Source organism: Dendropsophus ebraccatus, chromosome 6, assembly GCF_027789765.1.
Source record: "Dendropsophus ebraccatus isolate aDenEbr1 chromosome 6, aDenEbr1.pat, whole genome shotgun sequence".
NCBI lineage: Eukaryota > Metazoa > Chordata > Amphibia > Anura > Hylidae > Dendropsophus > Dendropsophus ebraccatus.
In genome coordinates this window covers 101,351,116-101,376,679 of record NC_091459.1, presented here as the reverse complement: position 1 = coordinate 101,376,679, position 25,564 = coordinate 101,351,116, and the positions used below count along the sequence as shown (strand labels likewise).

At 41.1% G+C, this 25,564-nt stretch overlaps 1 protein-coding gene across 2 annotated transcripts; it reads left to right on the top strand.

Moving 5' to 3' along the window:
• LOC138795832 (cysteinyl leukotriene receptor 1-like) lies at positions 1 to 23,895 on the top strand. 2 transcript variants are annotated; one of them, XM_069975447.1, is made up of 3 exons: positions 1 to 88; positions 18,861 to 18,918; positions 22,742 to 23,895. In XM_069975447.1, the coding sequence occupies exon 3, from the start codon at positions 22,742 to 22,744 to the stop codon at positions 23,855 to 23,857; it is 1,116 nt and encodes a 371-aa protein (XP_069831548.1). In that variant the 5' UTR covers positions 1 to 88; positions 18,861 to 18,918; the 3' UTR covers positions 23,858 to 23,895. The 2 variants fall into 2 exon arrangements, with proteins under 2 accessions (XP_069831548.1, XP_069831547.1); XM_069975446.1 differs by lacking the exon at positions 1 to 88 and adding an exon at positions 486 to 558.
• Positions 23,896 to 25,564: the final 1,669 nt, after the last annotated feature.

The window sequence follows — 25,564 nt, the reverse complement described above, 5'->3', positions numbered from 1 at the left end:
TGGCATTTGTCAATCTGACAACGGTTGGAAGAGTTAACCCTCCTCATATGTTTGTGCTTCTCTTGTGACTACAGGAAAGAAGAATTAAGTAAGTAAATACACACTAGAGAGGAAACTTCCCCATTTGTCTGTGGTTTCTCATTCTTTTGAATCTAAGCAATGTGCGTATACTCTTTTTACTATTTTGCTCTTTAATGATCCTTGTACATAGATTTTAAACATTTAATGAGAACTTTTTTCGAGTTCTTGGACCAAATTACCATTAAAATATATGTAAACCGAGTATTACGGTTTTGAATGCTGATCACCACTCAGATGGGGGTGGGGGGGTCTCTTTTTAGAGCAGTGTGGTTAATGCATTGCAGATTTCCTATCTTCCTCCACAGCAATTCAGAGAAAGTTCTAATTTTTTCCCATAGTCCCCTCCCCCCTTCATCCACATCCTCTTCCATCTCCCGTCCATACTATGTATTTATTTAGGTTTCCTGTAGCACAAGTTCTTATTTCTAAATGGTAAGGAACCATTTGATATTTCCCACAAGAGGGCACGTCAGACAAGTAAGTCTTTTTCATTTTTACTATCGTTACTATACTTGGATATTTACATCTACAAGTACATTTGTTAATATCATATTGCTAGTATTCCTTCATTTACATTTTATTAGTTCACTAGATTTTGGGAAATACTAAATAATAATATAGTAATAAGTTTGTCAATCTTTAGAACAAGTAAAGTGACTATAAAATGTATTCACCATGTATATAACACTTTTATATGTAAAGACATTGACCCACACAGCCAACTCTTAAGTTGTACGGAACTGTAATTTGGCACCCATAATATTCTATAGGGTCTCATTACCTCTCCATTAATATGACAAAAACAACTGGTGTCATGTTAGTTTGGATGCTATATAATGGAGTTATTCCTCTATACATCATCCAGCATACACATGCTGCAAAATCTGCACTGCAATCTGCATATGTTACTTTAGCATTCTACAGAATAACATTTGTACATGCCGAGATTTGCAAGCTAGAGTCTCAGATCCCCCCAAAAATTATGCGTATGAATTGTATTGCAAACCTCTATGCAGTTCATGGGGCACAGTGTACACCAGCAGAAGCAATGTTTTTATGAGAGGATATGCGATATGTGATGGAGCATACCAGACATTTTCTCTCTCTGCTTTCAAATAAATTAGCTAGAAAAAAAAATCTGCACAAATCTTAGGAACAAATGTATATGCTGAAGTGGTGCTCCTCCATGGTACCCCAGTGTAGCAGTATACTGAGTGGAAGTGATGTAGACAAGAGGTGTATGTGAGCAGTAATGTATCACCGATCACTACCTTTGTGGGGCTGGGTGCTTTCCTACCTGGCCCAGTAGTTGTACAGTGAGCAACAATGTCATAGTGTCATAAGCTTTTATTTATATGTCCAGGTCCTGCTTTACAGATTCTTTAAAAGGAACACGGTAAAGAACAGACACCTGACCCCATTATATGTCAATGAGGTTTGTTGGGCATTGCTGCTGGTGTTTATCATACAGGGCTGGAGTCAGCACAGGGCTTACCAGGGCAAGTGCTGGTGCCCCAGTGCATCCAGGGGCCCAGAGAGGAAGAGGGCCCAGTGTTCTGATGTTCAGCCCTTTCACTGTAGTGCAGGGTGAGCGCTGAACACCAGAAGAAAGAGAAAGAGCAGGACCTGTGAGCGTCCTGCAGAAAGAGAGTGATGAAGGACCTGATCACATGACCCACAGGTCCTCAATACTACAGTGTGGAGATTGGCTGGGCAGAGAGGAATAGGGAGAAGAGTGAGCTATAAGTGCTGTCTGTATGTATGTGTGTTTGTCAGTCAGAGATGTGTGTCAATAAGTAATGTTTGTCAGTAAAGTGTGTCAGTCAGTAATACTGTATTTATGTCATTAAGTGTGTGTGTGTGTCAGTAAGGGTATGTTCATATCGCGTTTTTGTCCATACGTCGGGCTGCACGTCGGGAATTAGTGAGAAAAGCCGGATGTACACGGCTTTTGTGCAGGACTCAAAAGCGTAGTCGACTACGCTTTTGAGTCCTGCACAAAAGACGTGTACATCCGGTAAATGAGCAGAACGTTGTCACATAATGACTCCGTCCTGCTCATTTAAGTCAATGTGGCAGTCGGCCACACGGCGGGCTGCACGGCAGCATCCTTTTCTCACTGATTCCCGACGTGCAGCCCGACGTGTGGACAAAACACGATATGAACATACCCTAACGTGTGTGTCAGTCAGTGTGTGTCAGCAGGGCCGTATTAACAACTGCTGCTGCCCTAGTCACAAAACCTAAAGACGCCCCATCTTGGGGAGAGTGGGGGAGAGTGATTTCGGCGAAATGCATTTCTCTACATTTTCTGAAACACGTTTTTCAAATTCCCACATTGAATCAATAATTAGAGCAGTCTGCATATTGTCTGAGGGAATTCTCACCACAGGATTGGAAAAGTGGTATGTAATAGCTCCAGGTGTCACAGCTATACCACACCTAAACAGCACAGCCACACCAGACCTGACCATACCTCCCCTCAAAAAGACACCAGATTTACTGGCAAGTCTGAACAGGAGGTGGGAGACTAAAAAAAAAAAAAGTTGTTTCCTTCCCCCTGCTCCCTGGTGCTGCCTCCCTGCAAGGTGCTGCCCTAGGCACAGACCACCAGTGCCTAGTGAGAAATACATGAACACATAGGGCCCTAAGCCCACAAAAGGCTCCCTCTATCTTGTAGCTCCCCCTATTCATAGTTAAATTTGTGTGCTCTAGGCTATTGTAGAAATAATGAATAAAATTGAACTTTTATTAAATAGCTGTATAAAATGTGCCGAGATACGTTTACTAAAAACACAATTACCAGGGTGTGTGTTTGTTTGTAAGGTATCACCACTACTTGTATATTACCATCATATGAGGGCACAACAGTGTAAATCTAATAGTGCCTCTATTATGGTATACACGTATAGTGATCAAACATGCAATGGTTTGACCCCCGTATGCACCCGTATTATGATAAGGGGTAAATACGGCCCTGTGTGTCAGTAATGTGTGTTTGTGTATATTAGTGGTGTCCCAGGAGCCGTCCCTGTCATCTTACAATGGATTCATCACAGCTTTAATTCTGCTTTTCTGTTATTATCATTGGAAAGAAAACATGGAAGTCACAGCTCACATATGATTAGATCTTAAAACAATTAGGATATGCTATTAAATAGGAATTGTAAGAGCGTGTAATATAACCAGGCTAGGGCTACACAGCAACAACACTTATGTTAGTGAATGGTGCTGAGTTGTGAGTGTAACATAGCACAACTGCAATACACCAATTGCAAAAAAGTCCAATCTCGATGGATTTTTTTATTCACAGGTCACAAGTCCCACAGATCTCAATGCCCCAGTCTCCACTGATAAGTTAGATAATGACAATATCAGGCTCTTGTTTAAGAGCTGCAGTTATATTTTTCCTTTAACCAGGTAAAGTAGTACTAGTATGTATGCATATCAACCAAAGAAAAAATAAATTACTATTAATAAATTATTATTAATAATATTAGTATGTATCCATGCTTTCATAATATGGCTACTCTGATCAATAATGTTTTGGGGTGAAAATCCAACCAAATTCCTCTTCACAGCAGTCATGATACCAGGGGATTGATGACAGGGTCTCATGTCTGTCAATTGATAAGGGTAATCTTTAGAGATGAGCGAACCTCCAGCATGCTCGAGTCCATCCGAACCTGAACTTTCGGCATTTGATTAGCGGTGGCTGCTGAAGTTGGATAAAGCCCTAAGGCTATGTGGAAAACATGAATATAGTCATTGGCTGTATCCATGTTTTCCAGACAACCTTAGAGCTTTATCCAAGTTCAGCAGCCCCAGCTAATCGAATGCCGAACGTTCGGGTTCGGATGGACTCGAACCCGAACCCGGTTCGCTCATCTCTAGTAATCTTACATAGACATCAATAGGTCCATTTACATCTGCAGACAGAATAAACGGATGTGTGAAAGGGGCCTAAGGCATTCAGTTCTCAACCAAAATCATTGATGCATAGTACAGCCAGAACCAAAATAAGGATGGCAAGAAAACTACTGCAGATCAAGTCTTTTTTTATAAAATTTACAAACATGGGGTTTTTCCATGTTATGTGAAGAAAACACATTTATTCAATAATAAGAAGTTATTCAACTTTCTAGTAAACATTTGTGGAAGTGTATAGTAGCTATTAAAAAAAATAGATTTTGGCCAGCAGCATGCAAAAAAGATTAGCAACCAAAAACATGTACGTGTGAATAGACCCTACAGAGGCAAATCCTCCATTGGTTGTGGTTTTGTCTTTTTGGAGACATTTATCAAGCACTTGCTATTTTTAGTTTTGTTTCGTAAAAAATGGGTGTGGTATAAGCGTAGCGCCATTTTAGGCACATTTATTATGTGCAACGTTTTAAACATTTTACACAACTCCACTCAATGGGTGACGTAAAATCCACTAGACAAAAAAGTGCATTGAAAAAAATGTGAATTATTTATGACATGATAATTTAATTAATTTTGTATAGTTAAAAAAGTTAAAAGTTAGTTGTATAGTTAAAAAAAATCTTTCAAATCAAGTGGTGCCAGAAAGTACCAGAGATTTGTAATTTACTTCTATTAAAAATATGGCTGTATGCCCTGCAGGAAGTGGTATTATTTCCAGTCTGGAGAGCAGGAGAGATTTCTATGGTAATTTGCTATTGCTCTGGACAGTTCCTGTCATGGACAGAGGTGGCAGCAAAGAGCTGGAAATACACCATTACACCACTTCCTGTAGGACATACAGCAGCTGATAAGTACTGAAAGACTTGAGATTTTTTTTAAATAGAAGTAAATTACAAATCTCCTGCACTTTCTGGCACCAGTTGATTTAAAAGAAAAGAAAATTGTGTGAACTACCCCTTTAAAACCTGCCTGAGAAAGTGCAAGCCGGAAATGTGAGGTGAAAAAGTCACAAATTATACATTCCTCCTAAGAGATTTGCTCTGCACTGCTTTTAATAATTACCTCTCTATGTTTTGAGTCTTTACTATGCAATGACTAAACTTTATAATATACACATGTGAACACACAGAAAATGCAAAAGACTGTTTCTTGTAGATGCAAGTTTTGAGCAGTGATCAACATTTAGATAAGGCTGAGAAGGAGCTGGGAGAAGTGGTGATAGATCAAGAGTAAAAGAGGAGAAAACTTCTATTAACACATCATGAGTGCAGAGCTCAAGAGGACATAGTTTGCAATGTACTGTATGTACTGTATGTGTCAGTATTTTTACCAAAACCAGGAGTGGATCCAAAACACAGATAATGGTGCAAAGCTTTCCAATATAGCTTCTCTCTGTTGTTTCCATTAATGATTTTGGTAAAATACTGACTAAAATGAGCTTCCAAACATCTGCTAAGACATCACCCAAATTGTAGTTCGGGAAGGGGTATTATATGGTGAAATATCAGTTGTGTTTATGCATTAATCTTTAAGGGTACGTTCACACTTACCGGATCCGCAGCGTATTTTCTGCTGCGGATCAGCAGCAGATTTCATTTAAATAACTGAACACAGCATCAAATCTGCACCATCAAATCTGCTGCGGATATGCTGCAGATCTGCTGCGGATCCTGTAGGTGTGAATGCACCCTAAGAAGCATTCCAGGTTTTTTTTTTGCCTGTGTTATGGTGTCACCATCAATAGCCCTATAGCACCATCTATTTTATTCCAGCACTTTTGCTATTTTCAACAATTTCATTCACTCTTGGGTCATGTGATCACTAGCCTATGTCACACAAGAAAAAAAAAAATTATATTCCCACATACATTTTTATGTTTTTTTTTGTAGTACAGAAATCTGAGAATACGAGAGTTTTAAATCTGACTGGTCTTGTTTATGTGTTAATAACTTTGAGAAAGTTAAACTTAAATTATTTTCCCCTGACACAATGTAATTCATGTTAGTAATACGTTTTCGTCTACACAATAACCCTGTTTTGTAAAAAAAAACTATAAGATGTAAAAAAAATTTAATTTGAGTTTTTTTGGGTTTGAAATTATCTGCTTGTAAGACAGATAGAATAGTGAAGAAATCAGGCGATACCTTTTACCTTCACTATTCTACTGCTTTTTATGGTTAACATGGTACAACATTACTGTATTGTAAAACAGATAGTCCCGCAACACAAATGATATAATAACTCAAATTTACAATATGTCTACTCTATGTCGGCATTATTTGGCGTAGGTTCTTTTATTTTGTACAATGTTAAAGGGCTTTTAGTTTAGCAGTAAATTTTACTTACAGTAACAGCAAAGATGATTGGGTACACTAACAGTATCAATGATCAGGTAAGGTAACAAGGGCAGCAATTAGTTACAGCAGCAGGGGCAAGGGATGACAAACAAGTACAGTACCAGGAGTTACTATAGGTACAGTAATGGGGAATAGGAGAGGGGGATCAGGTGCACCAACAAAGGACAACATAAATTCTTGGGTACATCAACAGGGTAGACTATTACATGCAGGAAGAGAGGACAGGGATGGTGATCAGGTACAGCAACAAGGGATAGGGGCAATAATTAGATACAGCAATAGGACAGGCGAAATGGTCAGGGTGGAAAGAAGTTAATTTGTTTGTTTGTGTTACTGTTGTGTGCTGTAGTAACACTGCAATCGATCTGTCTGTAACGAAGAGCCAATTGCAGCAATCCCTGGTGAAGGTTACGAGTGATAGGTCCAGTCACCACTCGCTGACGTCACAACATAATGATAGGTTAATTTATTCACATGCATGTACTCTGGATTGTGCTATCATTTAGCAATCCCAGATTAACCTGAACATGAATATGTATTAAGGGGTTGAAGGGAATCATGACTACCATGTAGTGATGAGCGAGTATCTCCCGATACTCGAGTGCTCGTTTCGAGTAACGAACCCTATTTAAGTCAATGGGAAACTTGAGCATTTTTGCAGGGGTCCCAAGTTCGGTAGAGGGAAGGTCGTGTGAAAACCTGTCAACCTCAGAAAATGATGGAAACACAACGGAAATGGACAGGAAATAGCAGGGGCAGCATATATGGATGCCTCTGAGGCTGCCTAATCGCACCATTATGCCAAATTCTGGGCAACAGCCTGGTTAAAATGGTAGGCATATGAACCACCCAAAAACCTATACACACTCTGTGACACCCCCTTTACACTGAACAAGCTGTAGTTAACTTAGATATGCCTTGCGTAAGAAATACAGAAATCAGGAAATATAGTAGAGGTCCCACTAGTTTTTAGGGGGCTGTGGGATACAATCTGTTGGTGGCTGCACCTATATACACTCTGTGACACCCCCTTTACACTGTGGAAGCAGTAGTGAACTAAGATATGCCTTGTGTAAGAAATACAGAAATCAAAAAATATAGTAGAGGTCCCAATAAACTAGTACTGAGTACTTCTTAGGGGTCTGTATGCAACACCTAATGTCCCCTTTCTGCCAACAGCCGATCACAACAGTGCGCTGCTGAAATCGTGGTAGCTGCACTGCAAGTCCCAGCCAGCAGTCTGTATTTATACAATTTAAAAACAATTTAAAGCCCTTACAAGGGCTGTTTGGTTGTTTCGCTAGTATATACCATGCCTACTGGAAAGCTAATTCTCTCCCTAAAGCTCTCCCTGACCAGCAGCAGCTCTGTCCCTAATCTCTTCTAGCATGCATGTGAGCCGAGCCTTGCCGGTCGTGATTTTTATATGGCAGGGTCATCTGATCTGGCCAACCAATCACTGCTATCAACATTTATGGGTCCCACGTGATCGCAGGATGTATCAAAGAGTGTCCTGCATGTTTATTGGCTGAGAAAAAGCGCCAAAACTTACAGGAAACGGATGATGAGATTTTCTCGAGTATCGCGAGATGCTCGTCCGAGTACCATCGAGTACTCTAATACTCGATCGAGTACCAAGTTTGGACGAGCATGCTCGCTCATCACTACTACCATGGCTACTAACATGCTGGAATGCACTTATAGACCATGGCACTCTGATCAAAATATACCTTTTTGTTTTGAAATCTCTTGTGGCGTTCTGTAAATACATCCAAAATATGCTAATGAGGTGATTTGGTGACCAGGGGCAGTTGTGAGCCCCTAAGTCCACTGCTTACCATGCATGACAGCTCAAGAAGCAATGGCCTCCTTTGGAATATGCATACATTCCCCTCTCCATGACATGGTGGCAGCACCACCCTTATAATAATTAGGGCCCTATTAAATGGAGTGATAATCGTCGAATTATCGCTCAGCGTAATACAGACAACGATCAGCCAGTGAAACGATCATCAGCTGAACGTTGTTTAAGGCCCAAACCTAAAATATTTGGCTGCCAACCGTGCATCGCCACATCTAATAGTGATGTGTGGCTGGCAGCCGACGATTCTGCAAACAATATACATTACCTATCCATGCTCCAGGGCTCCTCCTGCGGTCTGCTTCTTCCCAGGTCCCACACGCTGCAGCTTCAGGGCTCAGCCAATCACTGGTAGGGACCGCTGCGGCCAGCGATTGGCTGAGCTGCCTGTCAGAGCTGTCACTCTGAAGCTGCAGCACACAGGACCCTAGGAAGAAGCAGACCGCAGGAGGGGCAGTGGAGCGTGGATAGATATTTAGAGATGAGCGAACCTTGAGCATGCTCAAGTCGATCCGAACCTGAACTGGTGCCTCACCTGAGTGGTGGCTGCTGAAGCTGGATAAAGCCCTAAGGCTTCATCAGGGTACCAAGGGCCACAAGTGCATGCCAACAGATGAGCATGCATAGTAGTAATGATTCCCCTTAATTTTCCTTTAAAGGGGTACTCCAGCGGGGGGGGGCACTTTTTTGCTGGGACCGGGGAGGAGGTGGCTGAGGGAAAAGACGTCCACTCACCTCCCCGGTTCCAGCGGCGGGTCCCGCATCGTGGCGCTCCACTGGAGTGCCCCCCCCCCCGCTGGAGTACCCCTTTAAATGCAGCAGTAATTCATATATTTTTATTTTAATAAGATAGTGAAACTTTCTTGTCTTCCCTGTCTGGTTTGGGTCTTATCTCTATATATCTGCGTGATTTAACTTTACAACTATTTCTACCTGAAGGAAGGGAGGAACAAAGAAGGTACACCTTTTCAATGTTGTAAGATGCCTATAAAATCCTATTCCCATAAAAAAGCCACAAGACAACAATAACACTATGAATGTTCTTCCGTCACCTGGAGAAGCTGGGAGAGGCTGTACGGAACATGTACAGAGTGATATGTCATATATAGGACCCAGGCATTGCCAGCACTGAGAGATCATTGAATTATTTAGCATAATTGAAAGGTTGCCCATCATTACTGTCATATTGTAAAATAATTTATTACTTTCACATTTTGCCAAATACCTCATAACGCAACTGATATTGTGCAGAACTTTCTTCTTGTTTACCAAGAGGGTGTGGTGTTTGTATTATGTAAGTCTCCAAACAGTATATATTACTGAGGTATATAGGGTTCTAGCATTGCATAACACTGATCTATGAAAGTAGAGTTTCCCACTACAACTTACGCAATTGAACAGTGTGTGATCCAAAATAAATTCTACTCAGCTTCTGCAACTTCTTTGTTCTCCTTTGGGTACAATCTAAATAGAACATTGAGTAGCCTAGTAACATATTTCACAATTCTTATGCTTGGCTTCCTAATATAAGCAGGTGACAAATTTTTACAAGCAAAGTAAAATTTATCCTATAATACAATATACTATATTGCTCCTGCAATAAATTACTGTGCACTTACCTTAAAGGAGTACTATGGAGAAATACATTGCTTTTAAATCAACTGGTGTCAGAAAATTAAAACAAAATTGTAAAATATATGTTACGGCTATCCGCTCCCGCCCCCTGTCCCACTCTTCTGTGGTGGACGCCAGAGCCCACGTGCTGGAGCTTAGCACCTGCCTGTGATTCCTGCTCGGGGTTCCTGCCGGGGGTTCCTGCCTGTGGTGTCTCCCCGTGGTTCCTATCATCAGTCCTGCTGTGTTCCCCGTGGCCTGTGGCTCCTAATGTGAGTCCTGCTGTGTACCTGCATGTTTACATGTCTCCAGCTGCACCTGGCCCGCCACCGTTAGCAAGCCTAGCCAGGGGTATCGACCTGGGGGTTGCCTGCTGCAGCAAGCCCATCCTGCCTTGCAGCTATGGTGAAGACCAGCTGCCCCTTAGAGTTTGTTTCCTGGTGCGGCTTGCGCCATCGCTAGCATTGGTACAGATAGATAGATAGATAGTATCCAGTACTTATCAGCTGCTGTATGTGCTGCAGAAAGTGTTGTTGTTTTTTTTCCCCCAGTCTGACACACTGCTCTCTGTTGCCACCTCTGTCCATTACAGGAACTGTCCAGAGCAGTAGCAAATCCCCATAGAAAACCTCTCCTGCTCCCGACAGTTTCTGTGGTAGACACAGGTGGCAGCAGAGACCACTTTATCAGATCGGAAAGAATACACCACTTCTTGCAGGACATACAGTAGCTGATAAGTTCTGGAAAACTTGACATTTGTAAAGAGAAGTAATATACAAATCCTCATTACTTTCTAAAACTTTCTGAAAACAAAACATTTTTTCTCTTAATAGTAACTAAGAAATATTAGAGGTCTGAAAGAAAGAGGGGGTGAGGGGGACCTTCCTAGTGTAGTATATCTAAAGTTCTATAAGCGTCTTCCAGGTGAGAAAGTAAATATGTGGTATTACAATTACATTGTCATCTGCTGCTACTGTCTACTCACAGCTAACTGTATGGCAGTGCTACTTTGTAAATGACATAAGTGACGTTTTAATAAAGATTTTCACACAGAAGGGGCCAGATTACACAAAATATTTGGTGTCAGTAAAGTTGACGCAGGCCAGTATGGCAGTACGGGCCGGATGAACTTCACTTCTTTTCATTTGGAATGGGGGCACATACAGGTATGCCCGCATTCCAAATCTCCATAGCAGACAATGTAAAGTGGTATGATAAAGGACTGACGATGTTATCCCAGCTATGGGAAAACAATATATTTGTCAACTTTAAGCACTTGAGAACCAAATTTAATCTCCCTTCACAAGACTTTTTTAAGTACCTTTAAATTAGACACTCAGGGGGACATGTATCAATGGGCGTTCAGGGTTTTTTCGGCGGAAAGTGGCGATTTGCGCATTATTTTATCCGCAAATGGCCGATTTGCGAATAAAATATTTGCAAATCGGCACTTTCCGCCGGGTAAGCCGGGGTGCGGGGAGGGGGTGTAAAGGCGGCGGAACGGAGTCCACGCGATTCACCATCCGTTCCGCCAAAAGATACGGCGAAAACCTACTCCAGTCCTCAGCTGGCGTAGGTTTTCGGCCATGCACACCGGAGCGCACGGGATTTATGTAGAGGCAGTCCGCCTCTACATAAATCCCCGTATCGCCGGAGATGCGGGGACATTCTTAAGTCCGGCGTAAAAAACGTCGGACTTAATAAATGTCCCCCTCAGTGTCTTAAACTGTTATCCCTTCCCCATTAAAACAATCTGACTTTTATAGAGGGATATACTCATCAAACCATAATACTAAAGGTATTTCAAAATGCTATAAAAGACTACTACACTCCTACACAGCTGATGACACTTATAAAACTTAAAAATAGAACTTTCTCACCCAAACAATGGGAAGAGGCTCATTCTATCATTCTTTCCATTTCCAGATGCAACAACCATTTAGAGGTGTCTAAAAAACCTTCTGTACCGATGGTATTTGGTACTACCTTGTCTAATTTTAAAGATACCCCAAAACATGTTGGAGATGCACAGGTGAAGGTTTACTCCTTCAAATTTGGTGGAAATGCCCTGTAATTAAACGTTTCTGGTTGAACCTAGGCAAATTCTTATCTAAATTATGATCATATCCAAATATTGTAACACCTTTCCTGGCTCTCCTTAATGTTGATGCCAATGTACTACCCAAGATATATCTAACCCCCATGATGCAAGCTACAGTATTACCATTTCAAGAACTTAAATAGCCTATAATTTGAATTCTTGCAAAATACCCTTTAGGAAATTGTTAATACTCTGAACTCTAATGGATGGCATGAATACAAAATTGCAGTAGCTAGTAACTCCATTCATAAATCCCGTTCTGGAATACTTGGCTTAACCCCTTAAGGACAGAGCCTGAAATGGCGTTAAGGACAGAGACAAATTTTATGAATATGACCTGTGTCACTTTATTCATCAATAACTTGGGGATGCTTTTACCTATTCGGCTGATTCTGAGATTGTTTTCTCGTGACATATGGTACTTTACATTTCTGGTAAACTGGATTCGATACTTCTAACGAATCTTTATAAAAAAAAAAATAAATAAATAACGTGAAAAATTGTGAAAAATTGCATTTTTCGAACTTTGAAACTTTTCTGCTTATACATAAAATGGTTATGCCACACAAATTATATATTAAATAGCATAAGCAACATGCCTACTTTATGTTGGTGGCATTTATTAAACTATCTTTCATTTTTTTTAGACAATAGAAAGCTTAAAACATTAGCAGCAATTTTCCAAATTTTCAGTAAAATTTCAAAATCAGATATTTTTAGGGACCTTAAAGTGTATTTGAGGGGACTGTATGTTAGAAAGCCCCACAAAGCACCCCATTTCAGAAACTGCACCCCTCAAACTCTGCAAAAGCACATCCAGGAGTCACAGAAATAAAAGCTAAGTGTGTAAATGTGTGTAAATTTTAATTTTCTGTGCAGAGATTTTATTGTAATCCAATATCTTTCATAATGATAAACCTATTAGCAGAGAAATGCACCCCAAAATTAATTGCCACGTTTCTGCAGTTTATAGAAATACCCCATATGTGGCCCTATTGCGCTATTTGACGCAACCACAAGCCTCAGATATAAAGGAGCGCCTAGTAAATTTCAACGCCTCTGTTATACTTGGTCATTTTTGACTGTACCACTTCAGGTTGGCAGAGGCTCTGGGGTGCCAAAACATAAAAAACACCCCTAAAAGGACACCATTTAGAAAACTACACCTCTTAAGGAATGTAACAAGGGGTGCGGTGAGCATCTGGACCCCACAGGTGCTTCACAGATCTTCAGAACAATGTGGTGTAAAAAAGGAAAAATTTAATTTTTTCCACTAAAATGTTATTCTAGCCTTCATTTTTCATTTTTACAAGGGGATTAAAGAAAAAACAAACAAAAAAAACCCAAATGTGTAGCGCAGTTTCTCCCGAGTTCGGAAATACCCCACATGTGGACATAAAGTGCCAAGCGGGTGCAGACCGAGCCTCCAAATGGAAGGAGCACCAATTGGCTTTTGGAAGCTGGATTTCACTGTAATGGATTTCAAGGGCCACGTCGCATTTACAGAGCCCTCGTGCTGCCAAAACACTGGACACCCCCCACAAGTGACCCCATTCTAGAAACTACACCCCTCAAGGAATCTAACAAGGGGTGCAGTGAGCATATGAACCCCAATAATGACGGGCACAAATGTGGAACAATGTGACGTGAAAGGGAAAATTTTAATTTTTTCACTTTGGTGGCACAAATGTGCCCGTCATCAAGGGGTCCATATCCTCATTGCAACCCTTGTTAGATTCCTTAAGGGGAGTAGTTTCCAGAATGGGGTCAATTGTGGGGGGTTCTTACTGTCTTGGCAGCACGAGGGCTCTGTAAATGCGACATAGCGTTCATCATCCATTCTGGCCAAATCCAGCCTCCAAAATCCAAATGGCGCTCCTTCCCTTTGGAGGTTTGCCCTGCACCCACATGGCGCTTTATGTCCACATGTGGGGTATTTACGGAATCAGGGGGAATTGCTCTACACAATTTGTCTGTTTTTTATTCTTTTAACCCCTTGCGAAAATGAAAAATTTAAGGCTAAACCAACATTATAGTGTAAAAAATGTAATGTTTCATTTTAACGCCACATTGTTCCAAATTTGTGCCCGTCATCAGTTGGGTCCATATGCTCTCTACACCCCTTGTTACATTCCCTAAGGGGTGTAGTTTCCATAATGGGGTCACTTGTGGGGGATTTCACTGGCTTGGCAACACAGGTAGTGTTTAAATGCAACATGGCCCTTGAAATCCATTCCAGCCAAATCCAGCCTCTAAAAACCAAATGGCGCTCCTTCCCTTTGGAGGCTTGGACCCTGCACCCGCATGGCGCTTTATGTCCACATGTGGGGTATTTTCGTACTCAGGGGAAATTGCTCTACACATTTTGTGTTTTTTCTGTCTTTTATCCCCTTGGGAAAATGAAAAAATCAAGACAAGATCAATGATTTAGTGTAAAAATTAAACATTTTTTACACTAAATGTTGGTCTAGCCTTGATTTTCATTTCCACAAGGGGTTAAAAAAGAAAATGAACGCAAAACGTGTAGATAAATTTCCCATGAGTACGAAAATACCCCACATGTGGACATAATGTGCTTTATGGGCACAGGGCAAGCCACCAAAGGGACAGAGCACCATTTAGAGGCTGGAATGGAGGATGGAGGCCATGTCGCAATTACAAAGCTCCTGTGCTGCCAGGACAGTAGAAAACCCCCACAAGTGACCCCATTATGGAAACTACACCCCATAAGGAATCTAACAAGGGGTGCAGTGAGCTTATGGACCCCACTGGTGACGGGAACATATGGTGGTGTGAAAATAAAAATTTTTTTTTTTTTATTTTCACAGCACAAATGTGTCCGTCACCAGGGGGTCATATCCCCATAGCCCCACTTGTTAGATTCCTTAAGGGGTGTAGTTTCCAGAATGGGGTCACTTTTGGGGGGTTTCTAGTGTCCTGGCAGCACAGAGGCTTTGTAATTGCATCATGGCATCCTCTAATGGGAATGGCGGCCATACCTATTTAGCTGGCAATCAGAATAATCCATAATGACAATCAGAATAATCCCTGGATTAACGTGATCCCTGAAATAGGAATAAGGGAAGGAATTTAGACTATGTGGAACTCCAATAACGTGTGGTACGCTTTGAAGCGATCCTGTATGCAGAGGCCGGGGCGATCAGGACAGGTGTCACACTGGAAAATGGTGTCCTTCCTGATCCCCCTGTTACGCCACACTCTACACTTCTGCTGGGGTCTCCTGTTTTCCAGTGTGGGGGGCGTCACCTGGAAAATGTTGTCCTGGTGCGATACGGGGTCCTTCATATCCAGAAGCGCTGGGTCCTCTCCATGGCTGCTAAATATTAGGGCTCTATTACTGCTTCTGATATGTTCAGATCGTGCCACAAGCTACAGTAACTCGGGCAGCGAGGGACCGGAAGAGGGGGTGCTGGTATAAAACTTATCCCCGTACAGGTGGTAACCTTTATCCAGCAGTGGGAAGATCAGTTCCCAAACGATCTCCCCACTAACTTGGAGGATGGGGGAGGGGCATCTGGGGGCTGGATTCTGGTGTCCCTTCCTTCATACACTCTAAGGGTACATGCACACTGCGGAATGGCGACTGATAACCCTTTGTGCATTCTGCAGCTGGCACCTGCCGGTAGACTGATGGAGGCGCGCGACTCCGCTCGTGTCACACTCCATTCTATGCATGGGCGGAACACGTTCATTCTTTGGACGGACGACGGAATCCGCCCATGCATAGAATGGAGTCTATGACACGGGTGGAGACTCGCCTGAATCAGTCCACCGGCGGGTGCCAGCTGCGGAATGCACAAAGGGTTATCCTTCGCCACGTACCCTAAGGCTAGGTTCACACTATGTAACTGTGCGGCTGTATTTTTTATGCGGCTGTAAATGTGCGGATGAAACTACGGCTGTGGGAAAAAATAGACATGCGGCTCAAAACATACGGTCATTTACTTGGAAATCTGGTTCAACTAAAAATAACAAATAAAATCTTAAGAAAGTGATGCAAACACCTCTGGATGCATCTGGGAAAGCGGGGAACACAGTTTACATGAATTGCTATTACGGGGTTTGCGATCCTCTGCAGTATGCCGATGCCTCTCATGGTTAATCTATTAAAATAATAAAACACATTTTCGTTGTAATAAAGTGCCTTTCGTTGTTCAATAATTAAATTTAAACGAATCCATCATTTTGCAATTAAATATACTGTTAAAATAAATAGATATATAAATAAATGTATATTTATATATATATTTATTTTTTGACAGTATATTTAATTGCAAAATGATGGATTCGTTAGAAATAAATTATTGAACAACGAAACTGAATTTATTTAATCGAAAATGTGTTTTATTAATTAAATATTAATTAGTACAGGAAGCTCTATAAGCCGTTAATTCATATTGCCGGCAAAAGAGCATTCTGTACTAATCATCACTTTACTTTAATGAAAACATCAAATGTTTCTTCTAATTATGTTATCACAATAGCATTATTAGAAGAAACATTTAGAATTATATGTGCGCTCAGCTGATTGGCTGATCGGCTGAGCGCACATATAATTAGCGGGTCCGCAGCACAGTGACTTCATTGTGCTGCGGACCAGCGAAGAAACAACATCAGGGTGAGTATAGAGCTCTCCCCACCCCCTCCCCAGCACTGCACCCCTCCCAGCAAGGAAGGGGGGTCACTTAACCCCTTCCTTGCTGGGATGGGTGCAGTCTGACATCAGTCTGGCCCCCAAGGGGTTAAGGGGGATGCAATACATCCTTCCTTAACCCCTTGGGGGCCAGACTGTAAGCAGCGATCTGTAAAGATGCTGCATACTGTAAGGAGCACAACACCGCTCACAATGATGGGTGTTGTGCTCCTGTTTGTGTGTTTTTTGTGTGTTTCTCCCTTTTTGTTTTTCAGATATCGGTATCCTGGGGATTACGTCGGATTCCGTGGACTACGTCGATGACCAGCTTTTTTTATTTATTTATTTTTAATAAAATGGTCAATGAGGGGTGTGGGGGTGTTTTTATTTGAATACAAAAATTTTTTAACTTGTGTCTTGTCTTTATTTCTTTACTTTATAGACTTAGTAGTGGAAGCCGTCTAATAGACGGAATCCATTACTAAGTTGGGGCCTAGTGTTAGCCGGTATAAAATGGCTAACACTAACCCCCTATTATTACCCCAGTACCCAATGCCACCAGGGGTACTGGGAAGAGCCGGGTGCCAGTGGTCCCGGAGCGTCAAAATTGGCGCTCCTGGACCGGGCGGCAGCAGGCTGGTAATATTTAGGCTGGGGAGGGCCTAAACCAATGGCTCTTCCCACCCTGGTGTTACCAGGCTGGAGAATTTCATGCCATACGTCATCTCTTATTGGGACTGTACTGGCGGAAAAGACGTGTCTGGGGGGCAGCGTACGCTACCCCCAGACATGTCACTGGATGATGAGGACGATGAGGATGAATGGAGGAAAGAAGGATCCCCCTATTCATTCTCACTGGCTGTTTCGGTGTCGGAGGCAATAACGTACTATATGCGTCCATCGCCGAAAACCCCCTGGGGGCCATCTTTATATGGGGATTGGTATATGGGGTATGTAAATGTGTAGTGGTGTAGTGTAAAACTTTATTTTGTGTAGTGTAGTGTTTTTTAAATTGTTTTTAACAGTAAGGAAAAAAAAAACCTACGCCAAGAAAGGAGCTGCTGATAAATGCCGCACTTATGTGGCGGTAGGATATAGGGGGAAAAAACGCCCCTACGCCAAAAAGGAGGAGTTGCTGATCAGCGGCGCCCTTACATGCGATGCTGATCAGTACTCAGCGGTGTTAGGGCGCATAAAAAGAAAAAAAAAATTGGGGAAAAAAAAAATTAACCCTAAGCAACTGATCAGTGAATAATATTCACAGATCAGCCGCTAGGGGCAGTAGAGAGAAGATTGCCGGAGTCCACCGAAGCCGCCCGAAGAGCCAAAAATTACAGAGGATTTCAGAAGACCCGAACGAACCCGGAAGAAGCGCCGACCGAAGACACGAAGATGCGCAGACTGCTGATCGTCGCTCCGGACGCCGGGATCAGGTGAGTATACTGGTACTGGCCAGCATATCACGGCGATCGTGGGGCTGGCCCCGGCGCCATCTTTCCCCAGGCCACTTATGGTGATTGGTGCTGTCTCGGACACTAATCGCCATTGCTTTCTGGGTCACTGGGTCACCGATGACCCGGAAAGCTGAATTAAGCTGCTATATGCTGATCTGTATTGATCAGCATATAGCAGCGATCGTCGGCACGGGAGGGGGTTAATCACCCCCCGTGCTGACAAGCAGAGATGGCCTGCTATACATTATAGCAGGCCATCTTCCCTGACCGCTGTGTGTGAACACACAGCGATCGGGGAAACATCGGGCGTAAATGTACGTTGTACATGTACTGTTTGCGCTAAGTACCAAGGTTTGGGGGTGTACATTTACGCCCGATGTCGTTAAGGGGTTAATAGCAAATACAACAACAAATATTTACATATAATATACTATTGTAGATAACCTAAACTTCAATTTCACTGGAAAATTGAGTGTGATGTTATTATAGATGTTCTATATCATTACTTGATATGGTTGATATACTTTTGTTCCTTTGTTCCTTTTTGTTACTACCATCTCTGTACATTCATTTGTTCACTCACTGGAATCGGAAACTAAATGGATAACTGTATATGTCAATTTACTAGTATGATATATTTGTACTGTTATAAAAACTTAATAAAAAAAATGTAAAAAAAAAAAAAGAAAGAAAGAAATGTAAGTGTGGCAACCTAGCCTTTTAGGGGCGCTATACATAAGGGAGAGGCACAGACTTTGCTGGATATCTTCTCATTACAGTTCACTGACTGTTTTTAATTTTTTTTTCTCAGACTCGGAATTCAAAATATAAAGCAGCAGGAGAATTCCATGGGAAAAAAGTAAAAGAATGTAAGTATAAAAATGTCGGCATCACGTGAATAGACTTATGGGAAACTAGTTTGACAAGCACAGTTTAGGATACAGAATAAACACTTCTCCTTATTAACCCATAGCTGCACCAGGACGTTACTGAACGTCCTGGTGCCGCTATGGGAGTTCAGAGGGCTCTGAACTGCCGTGATCCCGAGTGCCGCATGTAGCCTGGGATCGCGGCTATTAACGGGCATGGTCCGATCGCCGTGCCCGCTAATTAAGTACTTAGAAGCAGCTGTCAAAGTTGACAGCTGCTTCTAAATTCTTGCTCATCTCCATACCTGGTGGTCTAGTGGGGGGATCGCCCCCCCGCGGCGCGTTTGCGGGGGGGGCGGGGGGGGCGATCCCCGCATCCATCCCGGGCTGGGGTCTGTGCCGTAATGGTGCTGATCCCGGCTTGGCATTCTATTGTTTTCGGCTGCAGCAGCCGAATCTCATGGATTCATGCAATATAACTATACTGCATGGATCTCTATGGGAGATCAGAGTGCATATACATGTTTGCTATCGCCGCGTGCGTAATCGCCCGAACTATTAATTTATCACATTACTGATCTCACACGGTAAACGGCGTAAGCGTAAAAAAATTCCAAAGTGCAAAATTGATCATTTTTGGTCGCATCAAATCCAGAATAATTGTAATAAAAAGCGATCAAAAAGTCGTATATGCGCATTCAAGGTACCGATAGAAAGATCACATCATGGTGCAAAAAATGACACCTTACACAGCCCCATAGACCAAAGGATAAAAGCGCTATAAGCCTGGGAATAGAGCGATTTTAAGGAACATATATTTTCTTTAAAAGGTTTTAATTTTTTACAAGCCATCAAATCAAATAAAAGGTTATACATTTACATATCGTTGTAATCGTAAAAACTTAAGGAACATATATAACAAGTCAGTTTTACCCTAGGGCGAACTGAGTAAAAACAACCCTCAATTTCACCACACATATAATTTTTTTCTGGTTTCCCGGCATATTTTAGGCAAAAATTACATCTGCCATAGCAAAGTACAATTAGTTGCGCAAAAAATAAGGGCTCATTTGGGTCTCTAGGTGGAAAATGCAGGCGCTATGACCCTATATACACGAGGAGGAAAAAACGAAAGCGCAAAAATGAAAACTGGCTGTGTCCCCTAAGGGTTAAAGAGTCACTGTCGTTTTTTTTTTTTTTTGCAGAAATCAATAGTCCAGGCGATTTTAAGAAACTTTGTAATTGGGTTTATTAGCCAAATCTGCCATTATCTGCATGTAAAAAGCCTTTTCCCAGGTCCCCCCCTCCTTCCTCTTTTTCATCCACTCTGAAAAATCTGAAAATTGTGACTTGTTGCAGGAGACGTCCCCTGTCTGTTCTAGGGAGAGGGGAGGGGGGAGGAGGAAGGAGGGAGTTAGCCGGCAGCAGAAAGCAGATAACAGAGGATTACAGGCAGGAGCTGGGTGACAGCTGTAATCTGAGCTCAGACAGGTCACTGGTGATGGTCAGAACAGATAACGGGTGAGGGATTTGTAGATTAACTCTTTGTTGTCCTGTTTTGGTCTTTTCTTTAGCTCTCTCCATAGGAGAACAATGAAGACAGGGGGGGAGAGCTTCAAACTGCTTTTTCATGATAAAAATGCATTTTTCGGACAATAAACCCAATTACAAAGTTTCTTAAAATCGCCTGGACTATTGATTTCTGCAAAAAAAAAATTTACGACAGTGACACTTTAATGCATTTAACCCATTTGTTTTGTATTTGTTACTATGCTCCAGTCCCGTCTAGGACAGGCGTCTCCCATGCAACTGACCACTTTGCTTCTTTTTTTTCGGTTCCCATGCCTCGTACATAGATTTTGCAATCCTTTTTGCTAGTTCTCCTTTTATCGTGACACATTTCAACATAACCGATTACTAAGTGTCAAATATAATGTATGGTGGAACAAAAAAAAATTGTTGTAATAAAGAGTTTTGGTTATATTGCAGGTTATTCTAAGCAATACAGTATGCTATTTAAAGGTTTGTTCACACTGCAGATCTGCTGCTAGTTGTATATACTTTGATTTGGTGTGGCGTACTGCACATTTTCTGCAGAAGATTCCTGGCACATGAACATACTTTAAAGGAGCTGTCTCAACAAACCTTTCCCTTTCTATAGACTATAGACATATATTGAGGTATATGGACATCATACAGGAGGATAAGAGGCATACAGTATGTGAATACCACAGCAAGTAATGGGTGAGGGGGGCTATCTTTTCATTGTGTTCAATGTGTTGTCCATGGTGCGAAACACAAAGCAACTTCATAACAAATTATAAGAGGTATTTGAAATCAGCAATCAATAAAATAAACTCTGCAGTGGATTAAGTACCTGTAAACCCTCAAAGTAACAGTGAGTATCCACTAACATAGTGTAGATGTTGATATGACAGCCTCAGCCTATCCATATTCAATCACTAATTTATACAGCTGACAAATAATACTACATTAATTGTCACAACAGTTTCTTATAACCTATAACAATGTTCCGTATAACCTAGTGATGTGACTTTCTTCATCTTTTCTCTATACATTCAAATAAAATTGCTTACTTAAAAAAAACTAAAAATCATGATTTTGCCATACTGTTTTGGAGATGTACAGTACTGTATATAATGTATGTGACATGTGAAACCCATACTCACAAAGTTAACTTCCTGTTATTATTACTGAAAACTATGGCAGATACATCCTTTCTTCACTAAAACTCTTCACAGTCTAAATATACCAGGGCTTGTGGGAACATCAGATTATTTATTGTAGCATTGTAATTTTTCTGCTAACCCTTTACTACCTGCATAATTTTGAATCCTCACATAGCTGCATCAACAGAAAAGCACACAAAAGCAACAATTTATGGCTATATAGCAACACAAATCAAATAATATATTCACAGGTAATTGTTTAATCAGTAAGGTCTACCTGCTGGGACCTCAGTCGATTACCAGAATGGAGGTCCTGAGTGCCCCTTTCTTAAAGAAAGAGGGTTGAAGTATGCCTACTGCTGCTGTATTCAAACACTATGGGGCTACATGAGGTACTACAGCTCAGTACTGTACTTAACTATCATCAGCAGTCCCAGAGTTCTAGTGGAGTGTCAGTCTCTATCAAAAATGTAAGGGGATTGAGATGTCATGCTAGCAGTAGAAATGGGGCTCCTGGCTTTCTGTGGCCTTTTTTGTGCCAAAACAGCAATCTATGTTCACATATTGGGTGCTGTTATTGTGCAATTTCAAAATGCTGCAGTAAATGTACATATTGTTAGATTTATTTATTTTATGTTTATGTTTTGGCACCTAAGTATCTTTGTAAACTTGATAGGATTCCCCCCCAAAAAACCAAGAAAAAGGGGGCCGCCAAAATCCACAAGGTACTCCATTTCTGAGGCCTCAGAATCATTATAATTTCTTAACATCTTTAAAAATTCTTCACCGACCAACTATGTTGAATTACATGACAAAACTATATAATGTGAACAAAGCCAGGTGTAGATTTTTGCCTGCTTTATGCCTGTTTTCAACCTTAATAAATCAAGCATGGGAGGAGGCCAAGAATCCTTCCCGTCTTGCCTCGACTTTTGATACCGTATAACCCTAATACTACTGTAAAACATAGAACACATACTAATAATCCCATGGTTTGGAAGGTTCCATGACAGGTAAACTCTGCTTTCTCAAAATGGTAAGGACTTATGATATTTGAGCTCCATATCAGGCTACTAAGTATTATCGAGGCATGTTCTTATAACATTTGCTCTACTTTCTTTATAATTTTACAGATGAACAACAGTGAAGGAGACATCATACACCCTTGCCCCATAGAAGATGATTACAAGTATCTGGTGTACACCGTTGTCTATGTGATCGTTTTTATCAGTGGGTTGCTGTTTAATGGGGCTGCTGTGTATGTTTTTTGCATGGTCAAGAAAAAGAAAGGACTTTCAACATTATGCCTACTAAACCTTGCCGTGGCTGATCTTTTATTTATCATTTTCCTGCCCCTAAGGATAGCCTACTACTACCAGGATGGGAATTGGATCTTTGGTGACATCCTCTGCCGCGTTACTACGTTCTCTTTCTATTTCAGCATGTACGCCAGTATCTTTTTCATGGCTTGTCTTAGCATTTTCCGTTGTATGTCAGTGGTGCTCACAGAAACAATCAAAGTAAAGACAGCCAGAAAAGTGTGTGCAGCTATCTGGGTATTCACAGGTCTAAGTACAATACCCTTTCTACTATCTGGTATCAATGTCCGGGAAGAAGTTACAAGATGCTTTGAACCTGTTGTGATATCAGCATGGAAGAGGATAATGTATATGAACTATTATGCTTTGGTTGTTGGATTTATACTCCCTTTTCTGGTCATTATGGTATGTAACGGCTTGCTGATCAGACATATTGTGACCATGCCCATGGAGAAGAAAACTATTAGAAAGCAAGTTACTATGATAGTCTTGATTCTTTTAGTTTGCTGTGTGTGTTTTTTACCGTATCATATTCAAAGGACTGTTCATCTACATTATTTGGTTTATCATCCAGACATTTGCATCTTACATAATGTTCTTCAGAAGACTGTGGTTACAACGCTGTGTTTAGCTGTTCTAAACACCTGCTTGGATCCTCTCTTATATGTGTTTATAGGCCATGGTTTTAAATCATGGCTCCTATTACTATGCATACCCAAAAAGTCTGCAAATGCAAAATCTTCTTCTACAGCCACAAGTGGTATTCATAATGAAGTAGGTGAGGAAATACCAATGCATCAAAATGGTCAAGTTTCAAACAGTCAAACAGATGAAGTCAACAATGTAACACTTGTTTGTTATAACATGTTTTCCAGGGATCCCCAACCTGTAGCTCAGGAGGCACTTTTGTCTAGCAACCCCACTGAATGAGTTGTGGCCATATGTACAATTTATGCAAGTACTCCACAAAAAAAAAAATGTGTATATATATATATATATATATATATATATATATATATATATATATATATATAATTTTAAAAAGGACCTGTAACCATCATTGAAGGGCAACTCCAGCAATTGCATAAAAAAATAAAATGTACAAAGAGCATATAGGTGCACTCACCGCCGACCATTTGATAGATTTCCCATTTGTCTACGCCACTCCTAGCCCCAGATTCAAACTTTTACAAATGATCCCAGTTTTACATCATGGCAGACATACATTATTGCAGACATAGCCTATCCATGAAATAATAGTGTCAAGTTCCTCTCTGAAATTGTTTGTCAATCCACAATATCATGTTTCTTTGCGTTTAATATGTTTCCTAAATTTTGAGATTACCATAGCTCCTGTCAATTGTTTAAAGATTAACCTGTCTCACAAAAGGTTAGGTACCTCTGCCCTACTATACCTATGCACAAACATGTGCATTGGTTTATATTATAACTCTCCAATGGAAATAATATAGATATAAATAAAGCTACACCACTGTAAATATATGATATAGGAGCATGGTCTCCTAAGTAATTAAGATTTTATGTTTATATGACAATGAAAGGAGGCCATTAAGATAGTTTTGTATTTCTTGTATATGCTTTTCAATGTTCTTAATTAATGGTTAATGGAAAAGAATTGTAAAATATCTGGGGTGACCCTAGCCCCTGTTTCTGTTCTGATGTATAATTTTTTTGTTTGTCTGTTATTGGTCTCTTTTTGAAAATCAATAAAAACTGAATCTATATAAAATATTTTCAAAAGGTAGATGTGCAAATGGGCCTTCGGTGCTGACGTCCAGAGATTACAGTGTTGTCAACACCAAAGCCACTTTGTCTTGGCCAGCCCTGAGCTGGCGTAGATGTTCACTGTGATTTCTGTCTGCTTGCAGGGATATATCATGGTAAATCAGATGTAGTAGGAGGCCATGCCCCCTCTGTGTCTAGCCTATTCTTCATATTGGCTTCAGCTGCAGACCCAATTCTAAACTAATGTGTCTCATACCCTGCAGGCTTAACCACACCTGCACTATTAGACACCATCTAAGGACCCATTGACATTGAAGTGGACCGAAAATTGTGACATGTCATGTCATGTGTGATAATAGTCCCTTAAAGTTTGCACTGGGCATACTGGACCATAGACTAGGTATAGGGGCATCCAAGCACCATGTCTAAAAAAAAATTGAATGCTGAATTATCATAATCAAATTATTAGCAGAAGTCAGACAGCAAGGCCATCTGGTCGTGTGGCAGAAAGAGTATCATCTCACTAATTTGCAGGTCTCCAAAAAGGGCTACAAATAAACCTTTAGAGCTACAGTGCTCTGCTCCTTACCCATTCTCCTTTTCTGTGGGGGTCTCTGAAACAGGTGAAAAGTGTTTTTTTTTTCTGTTTATTTATGACAAGTACGCTTTAATGAAAAACTAGGAACAGCTCGCATACAAGCTCAGTCATTCTTCATTTCTGTTCCACACATAAACAATGGGATACATTCTTACAATTTAATCTTAGAGCAAAGTGCCCTCTAAACACAGACAATAGGCTCGGTGCTTTAGAACTCACCTTGAAGCTATTTGTACTTACAGTAACTGACAGAACAGTCAGAAGGCAGCGGCCCCTTAGAAAGGAAAGTCATG

Excerpts from the sequence above, each read along its gene's own strand:
- LOC138795832 (XM_069975447.1), top strand. The coding sequence starts at position 22,742 with ATGAACAACAGTGAAGGAGACATCATACACCCTTGCCCCATAGAAGAT.